This window comes from Melospiza georgiana, chromosome 10 (genome assembly GCF_028018845.1).
Source record: "Melospiza georgiana isolate bMelGeo1 chromosome 10, bMelGeo1.pri, whole genome shotgun sequence".
Lineage (NCBI taxonomy): Eukaryota > Metazoa > Chordata > Aves > Passeriformes > Passerellidae > Melospiza > Melospiza georgiana.
This window is the reverse complement of record NC_080439.1, coordinates 22,889,153-22,915,489: the sequence shown is the minus strand read 5'-3', so window position 1 is coordinate 22,915,489 and position 26,337 is coordinate 22,889,153. Positions and strand designations below refer to the sequence as shown.

The window sequence follows — 26,337 nt, the reverse complement described above, 5'->3', positions numbered from 1 at the left end:
CTTTGCTGTAAACACGCGAGAAGAACCAGAACAGACCCAGAGACAGGCACCAGCACCAAAGGACAAAAAAAAAAAACCACCAAAAAAATAACAAAAAAACCCAACAAAAAAACCACAAACAGGCAAAAAATACCCCAAAATTACCAAAAAAAAAAAAAAAAAAAAAAGTGAAGTTTTAAATTAAACATTTGGCCGGTCACTGCTGAGGTTTTGTTAAATGTCTAATATTTTGCAATTTTGGGGGGATTTTTCACATTCACTCAGCAAAGTACCGCTCAATTCATTGGCAGTTACCTTCTAAACTACTCTTGGCTGCTTTTTTCCATGTTTCCCTTCACACAGTGCAGTGCTCCTGCAGTGCCTCAGAGGGACAGCAGCTGGTACAGAGGGATTTGGCTCTGAGCTGAGCCTGATCCAGTCAATAGCCCCATTCTGAGGGTTCTGGATTTGCCTTCCCACATGGATCTGACCTTCTGCACCCCCTTTCCTTTGCTGCTTACACTTCATCTCCTCAGGGGCTTCAGGCCTCGCAGGCCTCAGTGCCACCACAAGTGTCACTGCTGGAGTTCCTGCCCTGGATCAGGACCTGCAGGTTCCTCCAGGAGCACAGAGAGTTACTGAGAAACCCTGCTGCCCCTTGGTCCCTACCAGAACACAGCAATGGAGGGTTCAGGCAGGAGCAATGCTCTGTGGGTCCCTGTTTCCATCTCCAAGGAATTTCAGAGGGATTTTGCTCTGTGGGTTCCTTGTTTTCCCTCTCCAAGGCTTTACAGAAGAACTCTGCTCTGTGGGTTGCTTTTTTCTCTCCAGGGTTCCAGAGAGGAGCTCTGCTCTGTGGGTTCCTTGTTTCCTTTTCCAAAGTTCCAGAGAGGAGCAATGCTCTGTGGGTTCCCTGTTTTCCTTTTCCAAGGTTTTTCTGAGAAATTTTGCTCTGTGGGTTCGTTGTCTCCTTTTCCAAGGTTTTACCAAAGAACTCTGCTCTGTGGGTTCCTTTTTTCTCTCTCCAAGATTCCAGAGGGACGCTCTGTTTTGTGGGTTCCCTGTCTCCCTCTCCAAGGTTTTTCAGAGGAATTTTGCTCTGTGGGCTCCTTGTTTCCTTTCCCAAGGTTTTACAGAAGAACTCTGTTCTGTGGGTTCCGTGTTTTCCTCTCCATGGTTTTTCAGAAGGGCTCTGCTCTGTGGGTTCCCTGTTTCCTTTTCCAAAGTTCCAGAGAGGAGCAATGCTCTGTGGGTTTCCTGTTTTCCTTTTCCAAGGTTTTTCTGAGAGGGGTCCCTGTTTCCCTCTCCAAGGGTTTTAAGAGGAATTTTGCTCTGTGGGTTCCTTGTTTTCCCTCTCCAAGGTTTTACAGAAGAACTCTGCTCTGTGGGTTCCTTGTTTCCTTTTCCAAGGTTCCAGAGAGGAATTTTGCTCTGTGGGTTCCATTTCCATCTCCAAGGTTTTACAGAGGAGCTCTGCTCTGTGGGTTCCTCTTTTCTCTCTCCAAGGTTCCAGAGAGGAGCAATGCTCTGTAGGTTCCTTGTTTTCCTCGCCAAGGTTTTTCAGAAGAACTCTGCTCTATGGGATCCTTGTTTTCCTCTCCAAGGTTTTTCATATGAGCTCTGCTTTGTGGGTTCCTTGTTTCATTTTCCAAGGTTTTTCAGAGGGGCTTTGCTCTGTGGGGTCCCTGTTTCCCTCTCCAAGGTTTTACAGAGGAATTTTGCTCTGTGAGGTCCCTTTTCCAAGGTTTTACAGAAGAACTCTGCTCTGTGGGTTCCTCTTTTCTCTCTCCAGGGTTCCAGAGAGGAACTCTGCTCTGTGGGTTCCTTGTCTCCTTTTCCAAGGTTCCAGAGAGGAATTTTGCTCTGTGGGTCCCTGTCTCCCTCTCCAAGGTGCAGGCCCTCTCTTGACTCGCACACACAAACACTCAGAGTTCTTCCTTCTGCCCCAATATTTTGTATTTGACTCCAATTGTTAAGTTTTACCCCAAGTCCTCTCTGCAGGACAGGTTTCAGCATCCAGGCTGCTCCTGGAGCAGGAATGGCTGCCCCAGGCACATCAGGACTGAGCAGGATTTGTTTTCAAAGCTTTACCAGGTGGGTTCAACAAGAAAAGCACCTGTCAGCTGTGATTTCTGTTAGGAGATCATCCTACTGCTAAGACATCTCAGTCTGCACAGAAGTTAATCAAATCTGCTCACTCTCCCCCAGAGTCAAGTGCATAAAGGTGATTGTCACTGAAGGGCAGTGAACATGTGATGGAAAGGTCTGTGCTGGAACATTGCTGCTGCTGAGGCCACAGATCAGGCACAGAGATGAAATACAAGGGAGCACATCACCTCATGTACATGCAGCAATGAGGCTGATGTGGAAATGTCATTCCTGCCAGCATGCCAAGAGTGTGGGGCACATTCTGCCTTCCCATTCCCTCCCCCATCTCCCTAAAATGTTCAATGCAAAGAAAAAAGCATCAAGGTGTTAAGTGACTTGAAATATTTTTGTGTTTGTATCATCTAGTAAACAAAGTTGCTGAAAAATGTCATTGTGTGATCTTCACACGTGTGTGGGAGACCAGCTCAGCTGTCAGGGAATGACTGTACAGCTCCCTGCTGGAAAGGAGAAGTCAAACATTTCATTTTATAGCCTGCTGGGATCTCTCTGAACACTTGGGATATCCAGGCTGTCAGTGCTTCCAGGAGGGGATATCTGCTGATTCATCCTGGCACTGCCCACCCCGAGTGAGCTGTCCCTGGTGCCAATCAGCAGAAATGCTCCAGCACAGCTCTGACACCACTCAGCAAATTCTGCCTTCAAACCCTGGGCTGAGCCAATGGACAGAGGTCACCACCAAATCCCAAACTCCAAATAACCCAAAACCCCATCACCTTCTGAGGTGCAGGAACCAGCCCAGCACCCAGAGCCTCCTGGAAGGGCTGCTCTGTCACTCAGTGCCCTTGGGATGTTTTTGCTGCTATTGATTGAAGCTCTTTGTTCCTCTGCTTCCCTTCCCCTTTCCCCAGCTGAGCTGTCACAGCTGCTGGCACCAGGTGCTGTCTCTGGGCACACCTGGGAGTGATTCTGCTGCAGATGTGTGAGGGGAATCTGTCAGAGCTATCAGCAAAGCCAGCTGCAGTTCAGAAACAAGTTCAGCTCAGAAACAAGTTCAATTCGGTCGCCACAAGTCAGCCTAAAAAGAGTGAGGGGGAGAGGGGATGAGAGAGTTTTGCCTCTTCTTTTGGTGTTGCTCAGGATCACTGACAGCAGTAAGGAATGTACAGGCACAAAATCCCCCTCCAAACTCCAAAATAATGTAGAGAACATTATTTTGTTCTCTGACCCATGCCCCAGTCTGTGCCACCAGAGCAGCTCTGTGCTTGCCACAGCAGTGCCCTTTGCACACTGGAATTAAGGCCCTGCACAGGGCAGCCACCAGCAGATAGAGAGGAGCTATTTTTGTGTGTGAATTCAAGTGAACAAATGCAATTTCTAACCATTGACCTCCTGTAGTAGATAACAAGTGGGTTTGGGGATAATTAATAATTTTCATAATTTCTAGGAAAGCTTTATCAGGATCCTTACATCTCTAAAATGCTGACACATCACACGATCCCAGACCTCAGAGTGTGAAAAGCACTGAGTAAATCACAGCACCCCCATATCCTAGAGGCTTTCTGGGTGTGCAGGGGATGCTGAGAAGCCCAGGCCAGGCCCCAAGGCCTTTCCCTCATGGATGCACCTTTCCCTCATGGATGCACAGCTCCCCTCATGGATGCACAGCTCCCCTCATGGATGCACAGCTCCCTTTATGGATGCACAGTTCCCCTCATGGATGCACCTTTCCCTCATGGATGCACAGCTCCTCTCATGGATGCACAGCTCCCCTCACACAGGCTCCATGCTTTGGGGGGGATCACTCCCTGTGAGGGTACAGAGATTGAGTCCAGCAAGAAATGCAGTTGGCATGGGAAACTCACTGCTCACCTCTTCCAGAGGTACACAAATCTGGTATAAGGAAGGAGATCTGGAGAGGCAGGGAAGGTGCTGGGCTAGGGATCCATCCAGCTTCTGATGATGCCTTAGGATTTCAGCTTTTTTATTTTTCAGATCCTGTACTGCATCAGTGCATCACTCCAAACTCCGTGCAGAGTGTGAGTTACTGTCCTCACATTTTGGTCAGACAACACAATGCCTCTGGGCCTGAGATCCGAGGACACCCCACAGCCTCAGGCCCCAAAAAGTACAAACAAAAGTGAATTGGGGGCAGCAAACTGGGGGTAAATGACTTCATTAGCTGAAGCTGTAATTGGAGAATTAACCCCTGATATGTAAATGCACCAAACTTACAATTGTCTGAAAAACTGGTGCCCATTGTCCAGCTTGGGTGTAGCCTCTGGGAGGCTGTGGCTGCCCAAGGTGTGGCTGTTGAAGGCCTTTAATAAATCCCCACTTTATTCTTTTAACTCTGCTCTAGGCAGCCCTCCCAAGGCATCCCCTGGTGCCCTGGCCAGCAGCACTCCCTGCCTGCTGTGGGTGACTCCTCCTCATGCTGCAGGTGACAGCAGGGACATTTCCTTCTCCTCTGCTGCGGCCTAAACACCCTGACTTGCTACAAACACATTTATTTGGTGTTATTGAACTGACCACTGTGCTCTGCTGAGGCTGCACTTCCAGGAGCAGCTCCATGGCTGCCCCAGAGCCCCAGGGCCCTGTGGCCCTTGCAGGGAGCTGGGAGCTGGCACCAGGCTGGAGCAGCCTGCACTGAAGGTGAGAGATGCAGAGAATCTGGGTTTTGTTCTCTGTGGGAAGAACACAAACTTCTGCATCCAAGACAAATTTAAGAATGCGTTCCAGTGATCTGCATTTTTTCCAAGCTCCTCCATTCCCTCCCGTCCTGAATACCATATGTTTGCTCATTCTATCAGAGGGATTTCTGTGGCATCCACTGCCAATGGGTTGAGAATCAAAGTTATCATGGATGGAACGTCAGCATCTTGAATGTTTGGGAAACAGCCAAATGTTAGTTTAATTAACTCCAACATTCTCAATTATGAGTGACCTTTTCAAAGAGAACCAGAGAAGCACTGAGGCTGGATGCAACCTCTGGAGATTATCTAGTGCAACCATCTGTTCAAAGCAGAGCCCATTACATGGACTTGATCAGGACACCATCCAGTCAGACCTTTCATTATCTCCCAAAACAATTTTCAAAACATCTCTCCTCAACACAGGCACTGCAAGAAGCCCTTCAAGAAGTTATTTCAAACCAAAATTTTCCAACTTCATTTCCTTGAATGCAAAGAAGCGTTTTGATAATTTTGTAATGACACATTTTCCAGAATAGGAAATAAGAAAAAAAACCACTTTTTCTACAATTACTGCATTTTTAATACTGTTTGCTTTTCAAATTTCAATTACTAATTAAAAATTTAAAATTTAAATATATTAATTCCCACCTGGACCTTGTGTAAGATCACATCCTAAAAGAAAACCAGCACCTCTCCAGTACCAAGCACTAAGAAGAGTTCAATTCAACACTCATCACTGTGCGTTTCCTCTCTTCAGCTCTTTTCCAGATCACATAGGGAGTGCTGAAAGCTCTGTGGATGCTTTTCTGCCTGCTCAGGCTCCAACCCATGGAGCCTCATTCTTTTTAGGGACCATTGGATGGGACAGGACCCATCAGAGCCTCTGGGGTGCTCCCACCATGCAGCAGCTCTTCCTCTGTCTGCAAAGGCTGCTGCAGTTCCCTGTGCTTTCCACAGTTCCAAAACAAGGGATTTCCACTGAAGGTCACAGCACAGACCCCTCACCAACACAAACTTTCAGTTCCCTGGTGCTTCCAAACGTGCAGTGCCCACATTTTGGAAACCATGACCATCCATCTACTGGTTCTCACTGCAATGCAGTGAGAGAGATGAGAAAGAGGAGAATGTACTTTTAAAAAAACAAACAAAAAACAAACAAACAAAAACCCCAAAGCAAACAAACAAACAAAAAAAAACAAAACCCCCAAAAGACAAAAAAAAAAAAAAAACCAAAAACAAAAAACCAAAAAAAAACCAAAAAAAAAAACCAACCCCAAAAAAACCAACCAAAAACCCCAAACTAAACAAAACATACCCCCTGAAACGTTATGGGGTTTATCTCCTTATCTCCTAAAAGGATGATCATAGGAGAATCTCTGCTTTCCAGAAGAGTTGTCTTTTGATGCTGTGATACTGAATCCAGGTGTAAGTTAAAACACAGATAAATTAAATTTTTCTCTCATTTATTCTGAAATATAAATACTTTTATTTTACTTATTAAATAGTTTCATCCAAAAAGATCAAGGAACTGGATCATGTAATTCAGATTATTTGATCAGAAACCTCCAATCTAAATATATCACCCAGCACAGAAGCAGCAATATAACTGCAACCAACAAAACACTTGCAAAGGTACAGACAGCTCTATTTCAATGAGTTACTCACTAACTTACACTGAAAAAACATGAGGTTGTCATAGCTGAGCAGTTACAAAAACCCCACCTCGCAATCACTTGATGCTTCTGCAGTGAATAATGCAAAAGGGTTTGGAGTGCTCAGCCACAGGCAGGGAAAAGGAATTGCATCATTCCAGAAACCCAGGCCGGTTAATTGCAGGTAATGGCCATGAATAATGACAGCAGAGAGTGCTCAGTGACGTAGGAGAGGCAATATTCTCCCTCTGAGCTGGAAACGCTTCAAACAAACAGTTTGGCCAGGCTGAACCCACTGGTGCCTGGGGCTGGGCAGGTTTGGCTGGCAGGGAGCAGCTCCAGGGGCTCTGCACACACAGACTGCCAGGGGAGCAAGTGGAGCTCAGTATCTCTGATTTCCCTGTCTGCTGATCAATGACTCGAATGCACAGAGCTGATGCTGTGTTGGACTGGTTGCTCCCTCTTTGTCAGGACCCAGAGCATCCCTCTGGCTGTCCAGGATGGCCAGGACCCTGCCAGGGGGCTCAGAGACCCTGGCACAGAGCCCAAAACACCTGTGGGTTTGATTATGGCCCGTGGAGCAAATTACCAACCTTGTATGAAAATCAGCAAGCCACAACAGTTTAGGCGGAATAATAGTGGAGTTATCACGAGGTGGAAAAGTAGATTTTGGGGTTTTGGTATGGGGGTTCAGGAGGCAAGATGGAGGGAACTGGGTGTGTCCAGCCTTTCTCCTTCTTCTTCTTGGCCTCCATCTTCTGCTGTGATGGTGGCACTGACAGATTGGTTTAGAGTAGAAGCTCACTGTCTAACATAGGTGATAGGTATTGGAAAGTAATTGTAAACATTGTAGATGTAGTTTTTAGTATAAAGACATAACACCACCCTGGGGGCAGGCAGAGTGCCTGGAACTGTCCTGCTGGACAGACCTCAGCTGGGCAGGAGAAAGAATTTTATAGATAAGGAACAATAAACAACCTTGAGACTGAGAAATAAAGAGCCCTGACTCCTTCTTCAAGTGCCAAGCTGGGAAAAGAGACTTTCCAACTCTTCTTGGGGTCACTCTGAGCAGCTAAAGATCCCAACACCTCTTTTTTCCTGCCTTCCATCCTTCTTCCCACTCGCTAGAAAGCCCAGTGACAGCCAAGGAGAGGGAGAACATGGAGCCCATTCCTCCCCTCAGCCCTGCCTGCTCATCCCCACTCAGGAACATTCTCCACACACCTGCACACAAACGTGGCTCAGCCTGATCACTGATTCTGCAGGAAGACATTAATTATGGAAATAGTTCCTGAAGAAGGAGAAGTGTTCCTCTGCCAGACCAATTCATCTGCTGCTGCAGCCACTCTCAGTGTCCTGTGAGTCACTCCACAGCTGGAGCTATCTGTGAGAAATGCTGGGAGTCAAGGGGAACAAGCTGTGGTGATGCACAGCACAACAAAGGAGAGCTAAGTCACAAGGAAAGGGATCTCCAAACTACATGGATTTGGGTTTCATCTATTTCATATTAGCCACTTTGCAAGAATGTTTATTAGGACACAATCTTTGCCTGCACTTGTCACATATCCTTCCCTTCCTGAGATTACTTCCTTGGCTGAGGCCCTCAAGACACCACACAGTTTGATCTCTACACTTCCAAACACTTATCACCCAAATACCCAAAAGATTTATTGTCACAGACATCTTTTATGGAAAATCCTTTCCTTGGGATTTTTTCCTCCTGAGAAGGTGGCAGGCCTCAGGAACAAAATGTAAACATTGATTATCTGCTGTTGTGGAATGCAACAGGTGCATCTGGGATTGGTCTGGTGTGGTTGTTTTAATTAATGGCCAATCACAGTCAGCTGGCTCTGACTCTGTCTGAGACACAAGCCTTTGTTATCATTCCTTCTTTTTCTATTCTTAGCCAGCCTTCTGATGAAATCCTTTCTTCTATTCTTTTTGTATAGTTTTAATGTAATATATATCATAAAATAATAAATCAAGCCTTCTGAAACATGGAGTCAACATTCTCATCTTTTCCCTCATCCAAGAACCCCTGTGAATGCTGTCACAATTTATGACCTACTTGGGCCACCCTCACTTCCAAGGGCAAGGTGAGTGTATGAGGAACAGCACATCTTGTGAGCTGGCAGCATTTATTTCTGTTGCAACACACGAAGATGATGTCTGCATGGTGCCACAGGAGAGCAAGTCAGGGGAAGCCAACAGTGAATAAAACACCTGAATCCCCCTGGTGATGTCTCCAGGCAGCAGATTAAACAGCAGCTCCTACTCCTTAAAGGCTCTTACTGAGAGCTGTGAGCCTCAGAACCAGCACAGGGGTCAGCACAGAGCTGTGCTGAAAATTGGGCTCTTCCCACTCCTCAGCATCCTTTTCCCATGCACACAGCTCTGAGCACAGCCTGGTTATTTTCACCACAAGCTCCATTACATGCCCTGGATGAGAGGAGCAGCTCCTCAGCCATGGCAGTGTGAGCCAGCCTGAAGCCATCACCTGCAGGAGGGGACAGAATGGCAGCAAATGTCACTGCTGGCCTTGCCTGGCTGGGCCTGAGCGCTGGCACCAGGTGTGAAACCCCGAGAGCTCCAGGGCAATCCCATCTCCCTGCAGCCTGGATCTGCAGAACCCTTGTGGAGCACATTTCTGAGGGAACACAGGCACAGTGTGGAACCCCTCTGGATGTGTATCCCTCCCTTTCCTGCGTGCTGGACCTTCCCAGGACATGCCCCGGCTGAATGCACTCCTGGAAGGCACTGAACTCCCTGCAAGCAGTGCATCAGGGCTGTGAAGAGGATTATACTGAATTGTTTGTCTCTGCTGACTGGTACAAGGAAAGGGCAGGGAGATTCTGACAAGTTTTATAAAATTATGCCCACAAAAGCAGGGCTAAGTACTGCTCCACAAACAACAGGAGACAACAGCCACGACATTCTTCTCAGAGAAACTGAACAGACACCCAACCAGAACAGACTCACTCTGCTGCTGGAACCATTTTAATCCCACCCATGCCCTCCTTGCTGCTCTAAAACAAGCACAAGAATAATTTTTTTAAGAAGCTCTAACTACTGCCTGGGGAATGAGGCAGGACTTTGCCCCAGGTGCTTTTGCTGTCTCACAGGAGGTGTCCCTGCCATGGAGCTGTGGTGCTGCACCAAGGCAGCCAGAGGCTCCCTGCAGCCACTGACCTGCCTGAGCAGCAGGTGACACCTTGCCTGCAGCTGCTATTGTATGGGACTGCCCAGTGAGCTGTGTGAAAAATGCATGCATTTTATGATGGGCTTTTTGCAAATATTAAAATGAATATTATGTGTGTCACGTTAGAAAGTTATGCTGTAGTAATTCTCTTAAGTAGTGTGTTAAATATAGTTTTAGGTTATAAAAAATGTTAAAATAGAAACTATGCTATGTAGGAGACTTTTTTAAAAGAAAGGACTCACAGTGAGATAGCAGCCACAGGACACCTGAATCTTTCAGAGAAAAATAATTTATTGCTCTCTTATCAGAAGAAATGAACTTCTTCCCACCTCAAAGGCGCTGTCAGGATTCAGAGGAAGAAGTTGATGATGACCAGACAGAATCCTGTGTTTGAATGGAATTTATGCATCATGTATGAAGTGTATGAATATGCAACAGGTTGTTGTTATTAAGGATTAATCCTCGGTTAACATGGGTCCTTTTTCATGCTGCCCAGAAAAAGGTACCTGGACTGTCCATAACTCTTTGTTTCTATTGTCTCATATTGTCCTAATTCAAACTGTCCAAATTGTTATTACTCTAATTGTATTACTATTTTAATAACCATTTTATTACTATTACACTTTTAAAACTTTAAAAACAAGTGATTGGCATTTTTCTGTAGCCATTGTAAAGGAGACAAAGCCACCCCTTCACCTGCTGCTCTTGGCCTGTTTTCCAGCCAGGAACAGAGCCCAGGAGCACCTCAGCTCTGGGCACCATTTTGTCCTTCACCGCTTCTCACATCTCCAAATGAGTTTGTGTGCTCTGCCTCACACCTGGAACAACTTTCCCAGCTCTCCTGGCAGGTCTGACCTCTCCCTGTTCTTGCCTTAAACACTTTTTACGTCCTTCTCCTTTCATTTCATTTCATTGATGTTGCAGCTCCCCCTGCTCTGCCCGCACAAAGGTGGAAGTTCTGTTACCTGGGTGGATCCCACCTGCCCTGGGCTGTGCTCGCTGAGAGAGGCCACAGGCACAGATCCCCACCTGATGTGGATCAGGCAGCTCTGCTGGGCTGACACACAGCCACGGGCCACAGAAAACAGAGCGAATAAGGAATGCTGTTCTCTGGGTTCCAAAATGAGAGTGAGGTCAGGCAGAGCCTGCTCCGTGTCAGCTCCAAACCAACAGGGAGCTGCTGCCACACTCTGCAGAGCCCCAAACACCACAAACTGAGCACGGCCACCTTACTGAGAGCACAAAACAAACATGAAATACAGAGAACTCCCCCGAGGCTCAGACACTCCCCAAGCTGGAGACCTTTTCCTGAGCTGGAAACTGGGAATAGCCCAGCACAGCCCTGTACCTTCCTGAGCAAACCCTGCTGCAGGGGACAGCACAGGGCTGGGTGGGGCTGGCACCCGGCCCAGGGCAGGAGATCTTTATCCCAGCCAGAGCAGCCTGAGTGCCAGGGCAGGTCTGGACAGCCCAGGAGGAGCCCAGCACTGCCACAGTTATATCAGTACCACCCTTTCTACTTAATATACAAATACTCTCATGAAAAACCTACATACACCAAGACTGAAACACACACAGGTTATGTTAAACATCATCTGATTATTGCTTAGTGTCAGAGCAGCTCTGATTGTACAAAACTGCAGCAGCAAACTCATATATTAATCATTGAAGAACAGCTCACGTACAAATAAAAGTGTTTGATGTCATCATCTGGCTCAACAGAAACACAGCCAGGCAACAGGAGCCTACAATGAACTGGCTTCAACTGACAGGCTTGGGGGTTTGCAGAAGGAATCTTCTATTAGAAAGTGGTTTTTTGAATTCCAAAGGGTTCCTTGCTTTAGAAATGTTTCGGACAACATGGACAAAAGCTTCTTGTCTGAGATATTATATAGGAAGCAGCATTAAAGACTAAAGCTAACATTTCAGAATATGTGACTGCAGGCTCTATTTTGAAAATGCCTCCTGAAGAACAGTTGGTTATTAGAAATATTTTTAAAGCAATTTAATCACAGATTCCCTGCACTCCTCATGTTCTCTGAATCACCCCAGCTCCAGCCCTTGCAGGATCACCCAGTACCAGCACAAATGACTGTTTGTGTGAGACATCCTCCTGGGCTCTCCCTCAGGGTCAATGAATTGAGGCAATAGTAAAATGATGCCTTCAGCTGCCTGAACCCTTTTGTGAATGAACAGGGGTCTGATCAATTCCTCTTTACCTCAGCACACTTCTGATTTCAGAATGCACTTTGGGGGTTTCATCGCTGCCTAGCAGAGAACGCTAACGCTGCCATTAATGCTCCATGTGAAAACTTGGAGCAGGAATTTGGAGAGATGGGAGCAAGAAGGAACAGATTACCACCAAGCAGTGCTGACAGGAAGCCATAGGCACTGGAGGAGGTGAGGCTGGCCTGATCAGACAGCTCCCGTCTGCCAGAGAGCGTTTCATTAAACACGGACAGCAAACGGGACCCGTGTGCCGGGAGCAGCCGCGCCGGTGACTCATGCTATCGAACCACCCTGGCTCGAACCTGTTGAGGATCTCGGCCCAGCCTTCCCTTCTCAGCGTGAATCCGACCAGAAACGTGCCCGTAACCCCTGGGCTGCTGGACAGACACGGGGAGAGCCCATCCGTGCGCTCAGGTGCAGCAGCAGCAGCGACTCCGACGGGCGGTGCTGCCGCAGCTCCGAGCGCGGCACCTGCCGAGCCCCCGCCCTGGCAGCGCCCCAGCCCCGGCCGTGGCCATCGTTACCGAGTGTCCATCCCCGGTGCTTTTCCATCCCCGGCCGTGGCCATCGTTACCGAGTGTCCATCCCCGGTGCTTTTCCATCCCCGGCCATGTCCACCCTTGCCATGTGTCCAGCCCCGGCCGTGGCCATCATTGCCGTGTGTCCATGCCCGGCCGTGTGCATCCCCGCCCTGTGTCCATCGTTGCCGTGTGTCCATCCCCGCCCAGCCCCTGTTCACCCCCGACCCACGTCCATCCTTGCCATGTGTCCACACCCGATCCTTGTCCACCCCCGACCTGTGTCCATCCCTGATCCTTGTCCATCCCTGCCATGTGTCCATCCCTGATCCTTGCCCACCCCCGACCCGTGTCCATCCCCGAGCCCTGTCCATCCTTGCCCCGTGCCCACCCCCGGCCGTGTCCATCCCCGGTGCGGTGCCAGCCTTGTGCCCGCTACTCACATGGCGAGCGGGGGCTGCGGGCAGCGCTGCTCCCTCTCCAGCAAAGATGGCTTTCGGCTCCTCGCCTGCTGCCAGCCGGCTCCTACTGTTGCAGGCGGTGTTGTTGGGAGAGGAGGGGTAGGCACCGGCTACTGAGCATGCCTGCGCCTCGCATCACAGCCCGGCAGCGGGGCGAGGCTCGCAGCGCCCCTCCACACCCTCCTCCTGCCCGGGGACAGCGCCGGGTGTGGCACCGGGGTGGGCTCGCTCAGCCTGCGGGACAGACGGACACCGCTGGGTGCCTGTCTAACCACCCAGAAGGAAACATCCTTGAAAAGGAGAAGGATGACGGAAGGTGCTGCCGCTCCATCCCACGCTGCCGTGCGTGTCCTTTCATCCACAGAGCGAGTCCAGAGACAGATAAGCTACCGGGTCAGGCACTGGTTGTGGAAAGGTTGTGTCTCAGAGGAAGCACAGCTTCCCACCCTCTGGCCATGCAGCCTCACCCTCCCGGGCGTGCCCATTGCCCTGGGCAGAGCTGAAACTCTGAAACAGCACAGGCTCCTCTGCAGCCAAACCGAGGCCTTCCCGTGCCCTAAACACAGGGGAAGGAATAACAAAGTCAGCATGGCTTTTCAGGCAGTGGCATTTAACACTGCTGCCCCAATGATTCACCTATAAAAAGATGCTTCACCTGTTGCTGCCTTCTCTGATTTTCTGTGGCTGTCAGTGGAGCCAGCACTGGCCATTCAAACCAGTGCAAGCAGCTTTGCTAAGTGCCTGGACCTCAAATCTTGGGGTGCCTGTTGGGAATAAAGGGCAACAGTGTCATCAGATCAAATCTGTGTTTTCTGATGTGGAAATCTAAGAGAAGGTGATTTGTTCCTCAAAGCAATAGGCAAAGGCAGCACAGCTACTGGGGGTGAGCAAGGCATCAAGCCCCATTTCTCAGCTTGTTATCGACCAGCTGGGTATTTTCATGCAGAATGTGGCCAGGGAATGTGACATCACCCATCAGGACACTCAGCTATTGCCAAAGGCAGGCTCAGGTGTCACCAGAGCCTGACTCAGATGTGAGCCATGGGCTGTCGGCGCTGGAGGGATCCAGCTCCTTGGGGAAACAGGGAACTCTCAGTGACAGTCACAGGAGCCCCTCTCCCTTCTCCTCTGCTGCCCGAGAGTTTACTCACTGAATTAGACACTCCTCATACCCCCTGCCACTGCATTCTGTCTCCTGTGCTGGAGCCAATTATCTGCATGAATGAATAAATGTCACTTTGGGCAGCACTTCCAGCCTCAGGTTTTTTGCTCACACATCACACTCATGAGAGCCTGGCCATAGAAACTTTTCCTGATGGAAGCAGAAAACACTTCAAACTGTATTTTGTCTATGTAAAGATGGAGTTTCAACCATTTGGCACACCCTGATGACAATCAGGAGATTCCCAACTACCTTCAAGCTTCATCCACCCACAGATTACTTAGCTCATCTGGAATTCCTCCATAACTTTTCCCTCCCAAGCAGAGTTTACTGTTCAGATATCCTAGACAAAGATACATTTGTACCATACATGATATATATGATTGTTTATATGATATATTTGTATTATTTGTGCGGTGCCACAGCAGCGCCCACACTCAGGCTGACACCAAACACCTCCTGCTACCAGGGACATCCTCACCCTCATCTTCAAACCCAAGCTACACCTGGATATTGAGAAAGGGACAAGTCATGGCTGGCCTGTGAGGCCAGGAGCTTCTGGGACAGAGAGACCTTCCTGCCCTTCCAGTCATTTTTACATGCAGGGTGGAACAAGTGCTGGTGCCAGAACAAAGCTCACAAGTCTAAAACAAACAAACAAACAAACAAAAAACCAAACCAAACCAAAACAAAACAAAAAAAAAACAAAACCAAAAAAAACCCCAAGAAACCCAAAACCAAAACCCTGGAAGAGTCCAAACCCAACCCATTGAAATGCTTTATTACACAAACTATGCAGAGCAAATGGCACAGTGTTTGTGCTGGCCCCATGGCAGATTTTTCCTGATTGAAGGGGAACAGAAAATATGCACGCAAGCATAAAGGTGAAATGGCAATCAGGAAAATGAGAAATCAGAAATTAGCAGAAGTGTTCCACTAGAGGGAAAACACCCCAGCCCTCGTGAGCACAGTGCAGACTCAGCTGAGGCTCACAGTGCCCCACATCATCTGGCCACGGCTTCCTCCAGAGCAGCACCACAGAGTTCTCTAAACCAAATTAAACAACATCATTGCACTGCAGCTGCTAAAAAGAGAATTTCCTACCAGCTAATGAAGGCATCACCATTCCGATCCAAGAAGGCTCATGATGCTGAGGAAAATCCCCATCTGACCTGGGGGACATTTCCTTTAGCCCCACGTTCCCTGGAGCTTGCAGAATGCCATTAAAGGCCACCAAAGCCTCTGGTGTTGGAAGAGATGCAGAGACACCCTGTGGCAGCAAACCAATACCACCAGAATGAGTTCAAACAGCTAGAATTCCACTGAAGTCACAGAACTGAATCAGAAATTATCCCCCAGTTGCTGTTCAGGTACTGTCCTCTCTCCAGAGCTCCTTTCCTGTCTGGCATCCTTTGCTCTGTCTGTTTGCACTGCCACAAAGGTTTTCCCCTTATTCTGCGTGGTAACAGCAGGATCAGGGCTGGGGCAGCTGGAGAGATGGCTGTGGAAATGCTCCACTTATGGAAAATAGCTGCCAGCATCTTCAGCCTGCCCCTGCTGGGTATGGAAAACCAGTTTGCTTTGCAAACTGTTGGGGTTTTACCCCATCCATAATTTGTATTTTGTTCAGAAGCATAGTTTTGCCTATGAGGGCAGTTTCAGAGCCACCAACACACTGCTGAGGGTGTTCCAGAGTGAAATTCACCTACAGCCATCAGCAGTGGAAATCAGTTCTGCATCTGGAGCCCTGCAGGTGCCAGAGCTTGCTGCTAACTATCCAGGGACAGCCTGGAGATGGAACACTGAGGCTCCCAAAAACGTTCTGTGCTGCTGTTACGTGATCTTCACCTGAGGGAAATGTATTTGCTCCCAGATCTGCAAGCAGGATCCCCACTCAGAGGAGTCATCATGTAGTCCATAGGATTATGGAGCACCCATAAAATAGAGTAAATCTCAGGGCCAGCCACAGTAACACTGGTCCTGGTTACTTTGGCTCACAAAACAAAACACCATTAGTGCCAAATAAGAAAGGTGAGAGCAGTTAATTGGTTTAAAGAAAGCAATGGTAATTAAGTTTCACAAGATTTAAGCAGAGAAGAAAAGCAACGCAAATAAATCAATTATTCAAATGCTGCATTTTCACATCTTCTGATGTGGCAATGCACTTAAACAAAATGTAGGAGGAATTCCCCCTAAATCATCAAAACTATGACACTGGAAACTCAGCACAGTCCGACAAATTCATCTTTAAAAGAAAAATGAAACACTATACATGTGCAAAGTACAATTTTTCAGAAACTATTGCCTGAAAGGATTAAGAAAATATCTGTTCTAAGTATCCTCAATCATTTGTCACCAAGTTCTACATGTTTATTTTAATTGGCTTGTTTTCTTCTGTTGACTTTTTGGCAAAGTGGAATAGGCAGTGAATGACCCAGCCCTTGCAGCTCACCTCTCAGCAGTAATGATGGTCCTGCCCAGCTGTGCCTTTATTACAGGTGCTCTGTTCTGCAGAGCTTCACCTCAGCACCACTGCTTGCCCACAATGGGCCTTGCATTTGCAGATCATTTTGTCACAAATTAAAACCTCAAGTCTGTGGGGTTGAGGTTTTAATTTGTGACAAATTCGCGGGGTGCGTAATTTTCTTTCACTCACAACTTCTATTCATTCCTTCACAGCAAATCAGTGCTGTAGTTATGATTTCCTTTTACACGTCAGTGAAGCCTCTGTAATTTCTCTCATAAATTGTCTTTTCTGCCGTTTCTCTGAGAGATCCAGGTCCAGTTTACCTGGGCTCTGTTAAAACCCTGGCTCATTACCAAGCCTGAGTAGCAAGGTGTGATGCTCTGTGCTCCTTCAAGGGATTTACATTCCTTGTTAATGTGCATTAATGGATAATTTTGAAAACTTTGCAGCTGTGATCCTGCCAAGCATTTGCACAGTGAGGCTCAGTCCCTCCTGCCTGTGTGTGTTCCTATGGTAAAAAGTGGGTACAGGGAACTCTGCTTAAAAATCTGTGAGGGGCTGAGGAAGAAGGAGAAGAAGAGTAAAAGAAGAAAAGTTAAATATGGTTGCCAATTTTGTTTTTAAGCCTACGAGCTTTGTGTGGTTTGATTTAGAAGATTTGTGGGAAATACTTGTAGCAGGCAGGAACAAGACAGCAGACAGAGGGAGAGGGGGGGAGCATGACCCTCCAAGCCAAGCAACCAAAAGTTAATGCAATTACCAAATATGAGATGTGGAGCAGAGGCACTAATTCGATCAGAGAGGCCAAAGGGATAATTCTTGGAGACAAAGCATCGCAACGCGGAAATGCGGGCTAATCAACTGCTTTATCAAAAGAAAAAGGAAACAATTTCCAAGCCTTAACTAAAGTCCCCAGTTGGTTCTTCATCTTTCCAGGGGTCTGTTTTTTGCCTGGCAGCGTTTGTTCCATCTCCCATTTGTTTCACTGCTCCTGGTCCCTGCACAGAGCTCCTGCTCTTCGACCCGCCTCTGCTCTCAGTGTAAGGAACTCCTCAGTCACCAAAGAGAGCATGCAGAGGGAAATATTCATTCTATTTAATGTCCAAGCCTACTTTCCATAATTATCTGGAGCAGAGCAAGGCTATCCAGAGTCACTTGGTGCCTGCAGGATTTTTCAGAGCAGGTATTTGCTCCATCTGATGGAAACCAGCAGTGATCTCCACTGAGCTCCTGCGTGCCCGGGACCCTCTCAGGTCTGCAGAGCAGCAGATCCAGACTTCACCAGGTACAACCCAGCAAAGCAGAGGCTTTCACACTCAGACTTCTGCTTCCAGGTGCTGCTGGCATGACAGATAAAACGAGCTGGCACAAAGGGAAGAAGGAACTGACAGAAGAAAGCGCAGGCGAGGGGAAGCACGGCCGGAAAAAGCGAGAGCGGCTCTTCAAGAAGAGATTTGCTCGACTGAGCCTCTTCTCTGGGTCTCCCAAAAATAAATTGTAAGTACATCCAAGATTATATTTTGCATACATTTTCAAACAAGAAATTTTGAGAGCATTTCCAGAGCAGCTTTGGAAGAGCCACAGACACCTTGTCACCTCCATTGGATTAACCATTTCACAAGCAAGGAAACAGAGGCTAATTGAACAACTTGAGCTAGGAACTGTTAAGTCTCTGGCAGCACTGGAGATGAAATTAACTTCTCCAAGTCTTGTGTGTCAGTGTGTTTGTCTAATATCCATTTCCCTATGCCTCAAGCAGGAGATTAGCAGGGGCAGCATCTCTGTTTCTCCAGGTAGACACACCAGCACTAGCACTGGGGCAACCCCACTGTTTCCAGCAGTAACTTTAAAAAAATATTAAAAATTATGTTGTTGCACCAGAGCGGTAACTCCGGGGTGCAATGGAATATGTCAATGCATGGGCAGCAGCAAAAATCACTGTTCAACAAAGTTAATGATACTAAATTTCTGAAAATTCATAATTAATGCCTGTGTTGCTGCAATAGTGCCTTTATACTTACTCTTTCCAGTTAAAAGGAGAAAAAGGGAAATTAAACAGAAAGACAAACAAATAATAACAATTCATTTTTTTAACCAAAGTAAGCAAAGCAAAAATTACTTAGAGCTTACTGCTTTGTGAATGTATTGGTTTTGAGTTATCATAATCATTCTAATGGGATTTGAAATTCTTTTCTTGGCTCTTTCTCCCTGGTATTTTTCTTCCTTAACATGAAGTATACTGAGTGTATGCTAAGATCAAGGAGGGGTTTCCAAAAAGTGTCTTTTCTCATCCAAGAGCTGTTTTCCCCACAGATCTCCTAAAAGGAGTCTGTCTTTGGTAATTATCCTGAAATTACCGTCTTAGCAGGAAGTGCACGCAAGTCTCCACAATTACTCAGCTAACTGCATTAGCCTTGAAAGCCACAGCAGCTGGTTGCAGGCTCCACAGAAGATTAAAATACACTAGCAAGAAATGAACCTGAGAGCCAGATTTTTCCCTCTGATCTAATTGCAGCACAATGAATACCAAGGGCTTGGTTTTGGATTTTTCTGCTGAGGAACTGGGCTAGAAACATAGCCAAACATCCAAGAAGTGAATTACTGCTGTGAAATGTTGTCTGCTGTTCATAATTTCACTGAAGAACACATTCAGGAGGCCGGACAAATATAATTGAAACAGTAAAAGCTTGTTTTCTGAACATTCATCCTTATGATAAATATGGATTTTCCCCAGTTTGAGATAAAAGAAAAAAAAAATTAAAAGTGAGGAGTAATCTAGTAAGCTCCTATGGTACTCCCATGTTAGTGAGAGAGAGTCAGCCTTCAGACTTTACTGGGTCTGCTCCTGCAGACACACTGCACGACAGTGGGCTTGAAATGCATTCCAGCCATCGGGGTTCACAGAGCTTTCACAGCGGTGCAGCCAAACCAGACCATCTCTGCAGGCAGCCCTGATTCATGGGCTCTGCCAGGGACTGTGTAGGTAGAACAGAAGGGTGAATAATTTCATCAGGAGAGCTTTCCTTTCAGCTCTTCCCTCTCTGGCCAAGGCCAGTGCTGGCTTTACTGGCCACATTGGTGTGTGTGTGACCGTGGTCACAAGGGTTTGCAGGTGAGGGAAGAGACCAGAATGTTGATTCTATGATCAGAAGGCTTGATTTATTGTTTTATGATATATATCCTACATTATAACTATTCTAAAAAGAAATAGAAGGAAAAGTTCCTCAGAAGGCTGGCTAAGCTAAGAATAGAAAAGAAAGAAAGATAAAGAAGGAGCTCTCTCCGACTCTGTCCCAGAGAGAGCTCAGTCCTTGATTGGCCATTAATTAATTGTAAACATCCAAGATGGCCCAATCACAGATGCACCTGTTGCATTCCACAGCAGCAGATAACAATTGCTTACATTCTTTTTCTGGGGCATCAGCTTCCCAGAAGGGAAAATCACAAAGAAAGGATTTTTAGTGAAAGGATGTCTGCGACAGATGTGCATTGCTGGTGCACGCAAGTGGGACAAGAACCTTTGTGATGCTGTAGGGCAGTGTGGGGTCAGACACAGGGCTCTGTGGAGTTTGTCTTCATGCAAACACACGAGGCTCATGCCACAGTCATGCACAGAAGAGTTGCACGTTGAAGCTCCTACCCCGTTAGGAGTACAGGTAGGCATCAGCTCCTACCCGTAGCGGATGCCACTCTTTTATGGTTTTGTTCATAATCATTCAATAATTCTGTTCATAATCATTCATAATTCTTGTTCATAGTCCTTCAATAATTCTGTGCTCTAAAACTAGCAGCTTGTCACCGCCGCCACAGCACCAGAGCCAGACTCTCCTTTTTGCTGTCCATCCCAGGTGGCCACACACGGCACCCACTCGTAGGGTGTTACAGGTATACCCTCTGGAAGGGTCGATAAATCTAACAATTTCTGAACTCATTAATGCTTCTGCTGCCCGAATCCATGCAACGGGCTGAGTGTCACCTGTGTGTGTGTCCTTGCAGCCCGCAGGGACGGAGCCCGCTGGCGGAGGAGCCGCGGCGGTGCTGGCACAGGAGGGGCTGCCGGCGGCCGCAGGAGGAGCCGTGCCCGCTGCCGCAGCCCGGGGCCCCGCGGCGCTCGGGGAGGATGTGCCCGAGCTGCGAGATCCTGCTCTGCCGGCCCTGCGGCACCCTGCACTCGCAGCGCGCCTTCATCGCACACAGCCTGCTGGACCACTACGACAGCGCTGCCCTGCCCTGCTGAGCGGCACGGAGGCTCCAGGGCCCTGAGAGCATCCCAAACCCAGCGCTGGATCCATCAGGATGATGGGCATGGAGGCTCCGGGCCCCTGAGGGCATCCAAACCCAGCGCTGGATCCATCGGGATGATGGGCATGGAGGCCCCAGGGCCCTGAGAGCATCCCAAACCCAGCGCTGGATCCATCGGGATGACTGATCCCAGGATGGAGGCTCCGGGGCCCTGAGGGCATCCAAACCCAGCACTGGATCCATCGGGATGATGGGCATGGAGGCTCTGGGGCCCTGAGGGCATCCCAAACCCAGCGCTGGATCCATCAGGATGATTGATCCCAGGATGGAGGCTCCGGGAAATGAGAGCATCCCAAACCCAGCGCTGGATCCATCGGGATGATTGATCCCGAGATGGAAGCTCTGGGGCCCTGAGAGCATCCCAAACCCATCGGGATGACAGATCCCTCTCGGGAGTTTTGTTGTTAATTGCAGCCCCAAGATGTGTGAAGTCTCCGTTTCGGCCCGCGTGTCCCAAGAACGAGCTGGAGTTCTTCAGTTTTCGTTCTTAAAGTTGTTTATCATATCTTATCTATAAAATTTTTCTCCTGCCCAGCCGAGGTCTGCTCAGCAGGACAGACAGAGGCACTCTGCCTGCCCCTGGGGTGGTGTTATCTCTTTATACTACAAACTACGTGTAACATGTTTGCAATTACTTTCCAATACCTATCACCTGTGTTAGACAGTGAGCTTCTACTCTAAACCAATCCCAAAGTGCCAACATCACTGCAGAAGATGGAGATAGAGAAGAAGAAGGACTGGACACACCCAAGTTCCTCCATCTTGTCCCCAAAACTCCCATTCTAAAATCCCAAAATCTACCTTTTCATCCTGTGATAATTTTATTATTATATTATTTAAACTTCTGTGGCTTTCAGGTCCTCATACAAAGCTGGTAATTTGCTCCACGGGTCACAATCAAACCCACAGGTGTTCTGGGCTGTGTGCCAGGGTCTCTGAGCCCCCTGGCAGGGTCCCAGCAACTCTGGACAGCCAGAGGGATGCTCTGAGTTCTGACAGATCCCAGCATGGAAGCTCTGGAGCCCTGAGCACATCCCAAACTCAGAGCTGGATCCGTTGGGATGACGGCTCCGTGCAGCCGCCCCGCAGTTCAGTCTGTACCCATCACTCATTTAACCAGCACAAACCCAGTAAACAGAGCTGTAACCTAAACATTTCTCAGCTGTTAAGGATAGGGAATTGTTTCAGAAATATTCTCTAGAGCCTTCACTCTCCTCTCAAGGAAACAAAGATTATCCCATTGGGCTGCAAACGTGAGTGTGACGAATACATGCAGAGCCACTTGCAATGCCTTTGTTTGCTTCAGTGTTATTTGTGGTCTGGAATATTAAAACTTTTATTTCTAAATTAACTACCTCTGAGAAGCAATTTTATGGGGGAAAGGGGCTTCTAAAAGCTGTCCTGGCCACAAGGATTGCAGCTCACATCCCAATTCCCTCCTAGAATTTCCAAACTTGCACAGGTTTTTGGTATCTCACTTGTGATCCTGCACCTTGCCTTGGAAGGAGCAACAACAATCACAACTCACAAAGTATTTAAGCCTTCTTTGAGCTCTTAAAGCCTGACCCGTATTTTTAAGCAGTTCTTCAAACAGCGTAGAACAGCTGCAGACACCAGGCCAAGGCTCTGGGGCAGGGCTGGGTGGCATTAAACTCCAGGTGTACAAAGACTTTACCACTGTGGAATTCCCAAGCAGAGGTGAGAGGTGTAAGGAGCCTCAGGAACAGATGGTCCCAAGTCCAGCAGCATGCACCTTTTCCTCCCATCTATATGCAGGATTAATTCCTTGCTCTTTGGTAGGGAACAGGCTAAACAGACTTAGTCTCCCACAGCCATTAAGAGTTCTTTTATTTAGCCAAGCAGAAGAACAGAGGCTGGGACATTTGGACCTTCATTTCATCTCTCCTTTTCCTAAATTCCAAAGTAACAAGTCCATAGGGAAAAGGACTTTCTGTCCTTCCCACTCCTCTTTTGAAGCTGTTCCATTTTTTGTTTGGTAAAGTGACTAGAATCCAGATTTTTTTCCTATCCCTAGGGAATACTTGGGCTGGGCTATGACATCTATTCTTGTGTTTTGTTTCCAGCCCCTCAGGAAAAGGGTTTCAGCAGGAGGAGTTCAGAGGCACATTTACAACATTCTATGCTCCAGAGTATCTTGAACAACAGTGCTCAGCTCCCTTGTGGAATGTCTGACACTCAATGCTCCTCATGCAAGAGTACAGAGATCATTTCAGAAACCAGACTGAGCTGCTGAAAGCTCCCATTAGGAATTCCATGTAGGAGAAAGCCTTAGGCAGGACTCACAAACTGGAATGAAGCACTGCCAGGTTCCTCCTTTCTGCCCAGATTTCACTGGTTCTGCCCATTGCCAGCAAGTGCCCAGACTTCCTGCCCAAATGCAGACTTCTAAAGCCAGAAATGAGATCTTACCAACACCCTTGTGCTACAAGGGCCTTAATCCCTCCAAACCCACATTTCCATGGTGCTTGATTGTCATTTTCAAAAGCCAACCAGGGCCTGGCAAACCAGAATTAACCTTTCCCATTTCTTTGGGACTGCTATTCCTAAACTGGGACCCCTTACAGCTCTCCCAAGAGTGAGCCATACCATTACTTTGTAAGCCATACCATTACTTTAAGAAATATAAATTCAACCCCATTCCTCATAATCAAGCAATCCAGAGGAGACTTCTCCAGACAATCACCTGAGGAAGAGCAAGGTGACAGACTGAAAGGATGAAGGACTAGCTCATCACAACAGCATTATTTTAAATCCTTCAGTGCCATGCAGTGAAATCAGTTCAAATAGGTCAGAACTGAGCCTTCATCTGTTCCAGAGGGGAGAGAACAAGGGAAGCTCTCTCAGCATCTGCCTGGGAGGATTTTCTGTGTGGCTTGCTGAAGGACACCAGCAGCTCCTCATGTGGGTCATGAGGCTGGAAAGGCACCTGAGCAGCAGCAGCAGTGTGCAAACTGAGCTCACTGGGCACAGCAGCTCTGTCCTGTGCCCATGGACGCTGCTGTGCTGGGCTGGCTGAAGGACACTGCCCACAGCAGGGTGAGCAATGCTCCTGGCAGGAGCCCCTCCCTCTCCTCCATCAGGCACGCAGTCCTGCTTGGGGAGAGGAACTACAACCTTTCTGCTATACACTGAGGCAGCACCAACAGTTTTGTCCCTGATTTCTCAGAGCTGGTGAATTACTGCTCCTTGCCTGCACTGGCTACCCAAACCTGCTGCAGAGATCTGCCTGGTGTTGTGTTTGCTCCTAGCACACCTGTGACAGTGTTCACAGGGGTCTTATGCTGAAGGAAGAGACAAGGATCTGACTCCATATTTCAGAAGGCTTGATTTATTATTTTATGATATATATTACATTAAAACTATACTAAAAGAATAGAAGAAAAGGTTTCATCTCAGAAGGCTGGCTAAGCTAAGATGAGAATGGAATGAATAACAAAGGTTTGTGGCTCAGAGAGTCCAAGCCAGCTGACTGTGATTGGCCATTAATTAGAAACAACCACACAAGACCAATCCCAGATGCACCTGTTGCATTCCACAGCAGCAGATAACCATTGTTTACATTTTGTTCCTGAGGCCTCCCAGCTTCTCAGGAGGAAAAATCCTAAGGAAAGGATTTTTCATAAAAGATGTCTGCGACACACACCCAGGTTAATGTGTGTCCACTGAGGTCAGCCAACAGAACCACACCTTGACTTTAGCCTGAATTTCACCAGCCACACCACAGGCAGCCCCTTTTTGTCTCCAAAATCCCCAAAGCCCCGTGCAGACAGTGAGGCCCAACAGCAGCAGAGCACTGAGCCCTCACATGGCAGCACCTACTGACACTTGTGCCCCAGAACAGCTCTGCTCCCTCAGCTCTTGGACTGTCATGCCAGACAAGTCATTTTTAAAATTATTACATCTTAGCAGAGGATTTCAGGCTTGGATTTTAAAGCTGGCTCTGACACATAATTACACTAATACACTATATTGTGAAAGAATAATAATAGAAATACTGATTACACATTTAAAAGATGTAGGCTTGAAACCATCCTACAGAATAAAGCTACAGTATAGCCTGACATACCAATTATTAGGAGCCTCTACTATTTAATTATCTGATTTCAATAACTCTGGGAGATTAAAGAGGAATATTGGACTCTTTTATGTGAAATACAGGAATGGGCTCTGTCCAAGGCATTTGCTGGAGTGTGAGTGACTGATAACCAACACCCCACTGCCAAAACAACCAATACAAGCACGAGAGGGAAAGGAAGCAGCTCCACAGCTGAGGGGCAAATCCATGGGAGCTCCTTCCCTGGAAATCCAAGACAGGACAAGCAGGAGTGTGAAATCAGCAGTTGTCACCGTCTGTCACAAAATAAAAGATTCAAGGTAGAAAGCAAACCCATCAAGTAATCATGCAATCAGTAATAAACCAGAACAAATAAAGATCATTTATACACTGCATATACCAAATTTCAGCTGTGGTTTTTAAAGCAGCCCAGGCAGCTTTGCCCTCTGCCAGATACAATGAAGGCCTTGAGAAGGAAAAGTCATTTTTTCAGTGGACATATACAAAGAAAGGTAATTAACACGAGACCACATGAACTGAAGATTCAACACAAACTCTTTAAATTCTCTTATTATAATCTAACCATTCGATGTCTTGTGAATTCAGAAACTGATTTAAAATAATATGTTCCAAATCAGCCCCAATTAATGTACCAATTTAGTATTAGAGCTGGATATTGTGAGGAAAGTACAGAAACAATCAATGGACTGATGTGCCAAAATCCAGTCTTGGACGACAAACAGTGTCAAAGTCTCCTTTGACTTTTCACAAAGCAGTTCATTTATTTATTTGTTTGTTTTCTGAATGAAAGTCTGTATGCCACAGGCTGTAGCAAGTATGATGAAAACCAGGGAGAGTGGTGATCTTTTTACTAATACAATTCAGCAAACCAGGACTCTGCTCACAACTTAACATGAAGCTATCACAAAATCAGCCTTGGTGACCTGGTAAATGCTGCTTCCTGCAGGTTCAGCCCTGAGACTCAGCCTGGGAAGCATTGCTGTGGGATGGGATCTCTTCTCAGCTATTTGAAGATAATTCACAGGAGGAAAACACTTCATTGTCTTTGCTGCCAAACACAAAAATAAGACCGTTTAACTCGGCTCTAACTTTCCTTTCCCATTCTTGTTAATTAATTGCCAAGAGTAAACACAGAGAAAGTAAAGACAAGCAAACACAACACAGCCATTGAAGGGCTATTAACCAACACAAACACTGAGCAGAAGCAGCATTTCCTAATCACCTCTAAACACTCCTCAATGGGATTGTCTCACCATCTCAGGTACTTTTATAACCTGCATAGAAGTCGCATCCAAAATCCCCTCTGGACTCAGTGCAATGCCCCGCTGGTGCTGGAGGCAGGGAAGGGGCACAGAGGGGAGCAGAGGGGAGCAGAGAGGAGCCTGAGGCACAGAGGGGAGCCCGAGGTGGGACCCAGCTGCCCTCAGAGCCAAGGAAATAAAGGAAATGGAGATGCCACCGTGCCCCCTC

The 26,337-nt window shown here is 47.4% G+C and overlaps 1 protein-coding gene across 1 annotated transcript in view; it reads right to left on the bottom strand.

Moving 5' to 3' along the window:
* The window catches only part of LOC131087349 (vesicle-associated membrane protein 2-like), a 63,086-nt gene extending 50,113 nt beyond the window's left edge, over positions 1–12,973 (bottom strand). The window contains exon 1 of the mRNA XM_058030940.1: positions 12,823–12,973. Coding sequence (XP_057886923.1) covers positions 12,823–12,824 — 2 coding nt within the window. The 5' untranslated portion in view covers positions 12,825–12,973. The remainder of the gene's footprint in view (positions 1–12,822) is intronic.
* Positions 12,974–26,337: the final 13,364 nt, after the last annotated feature.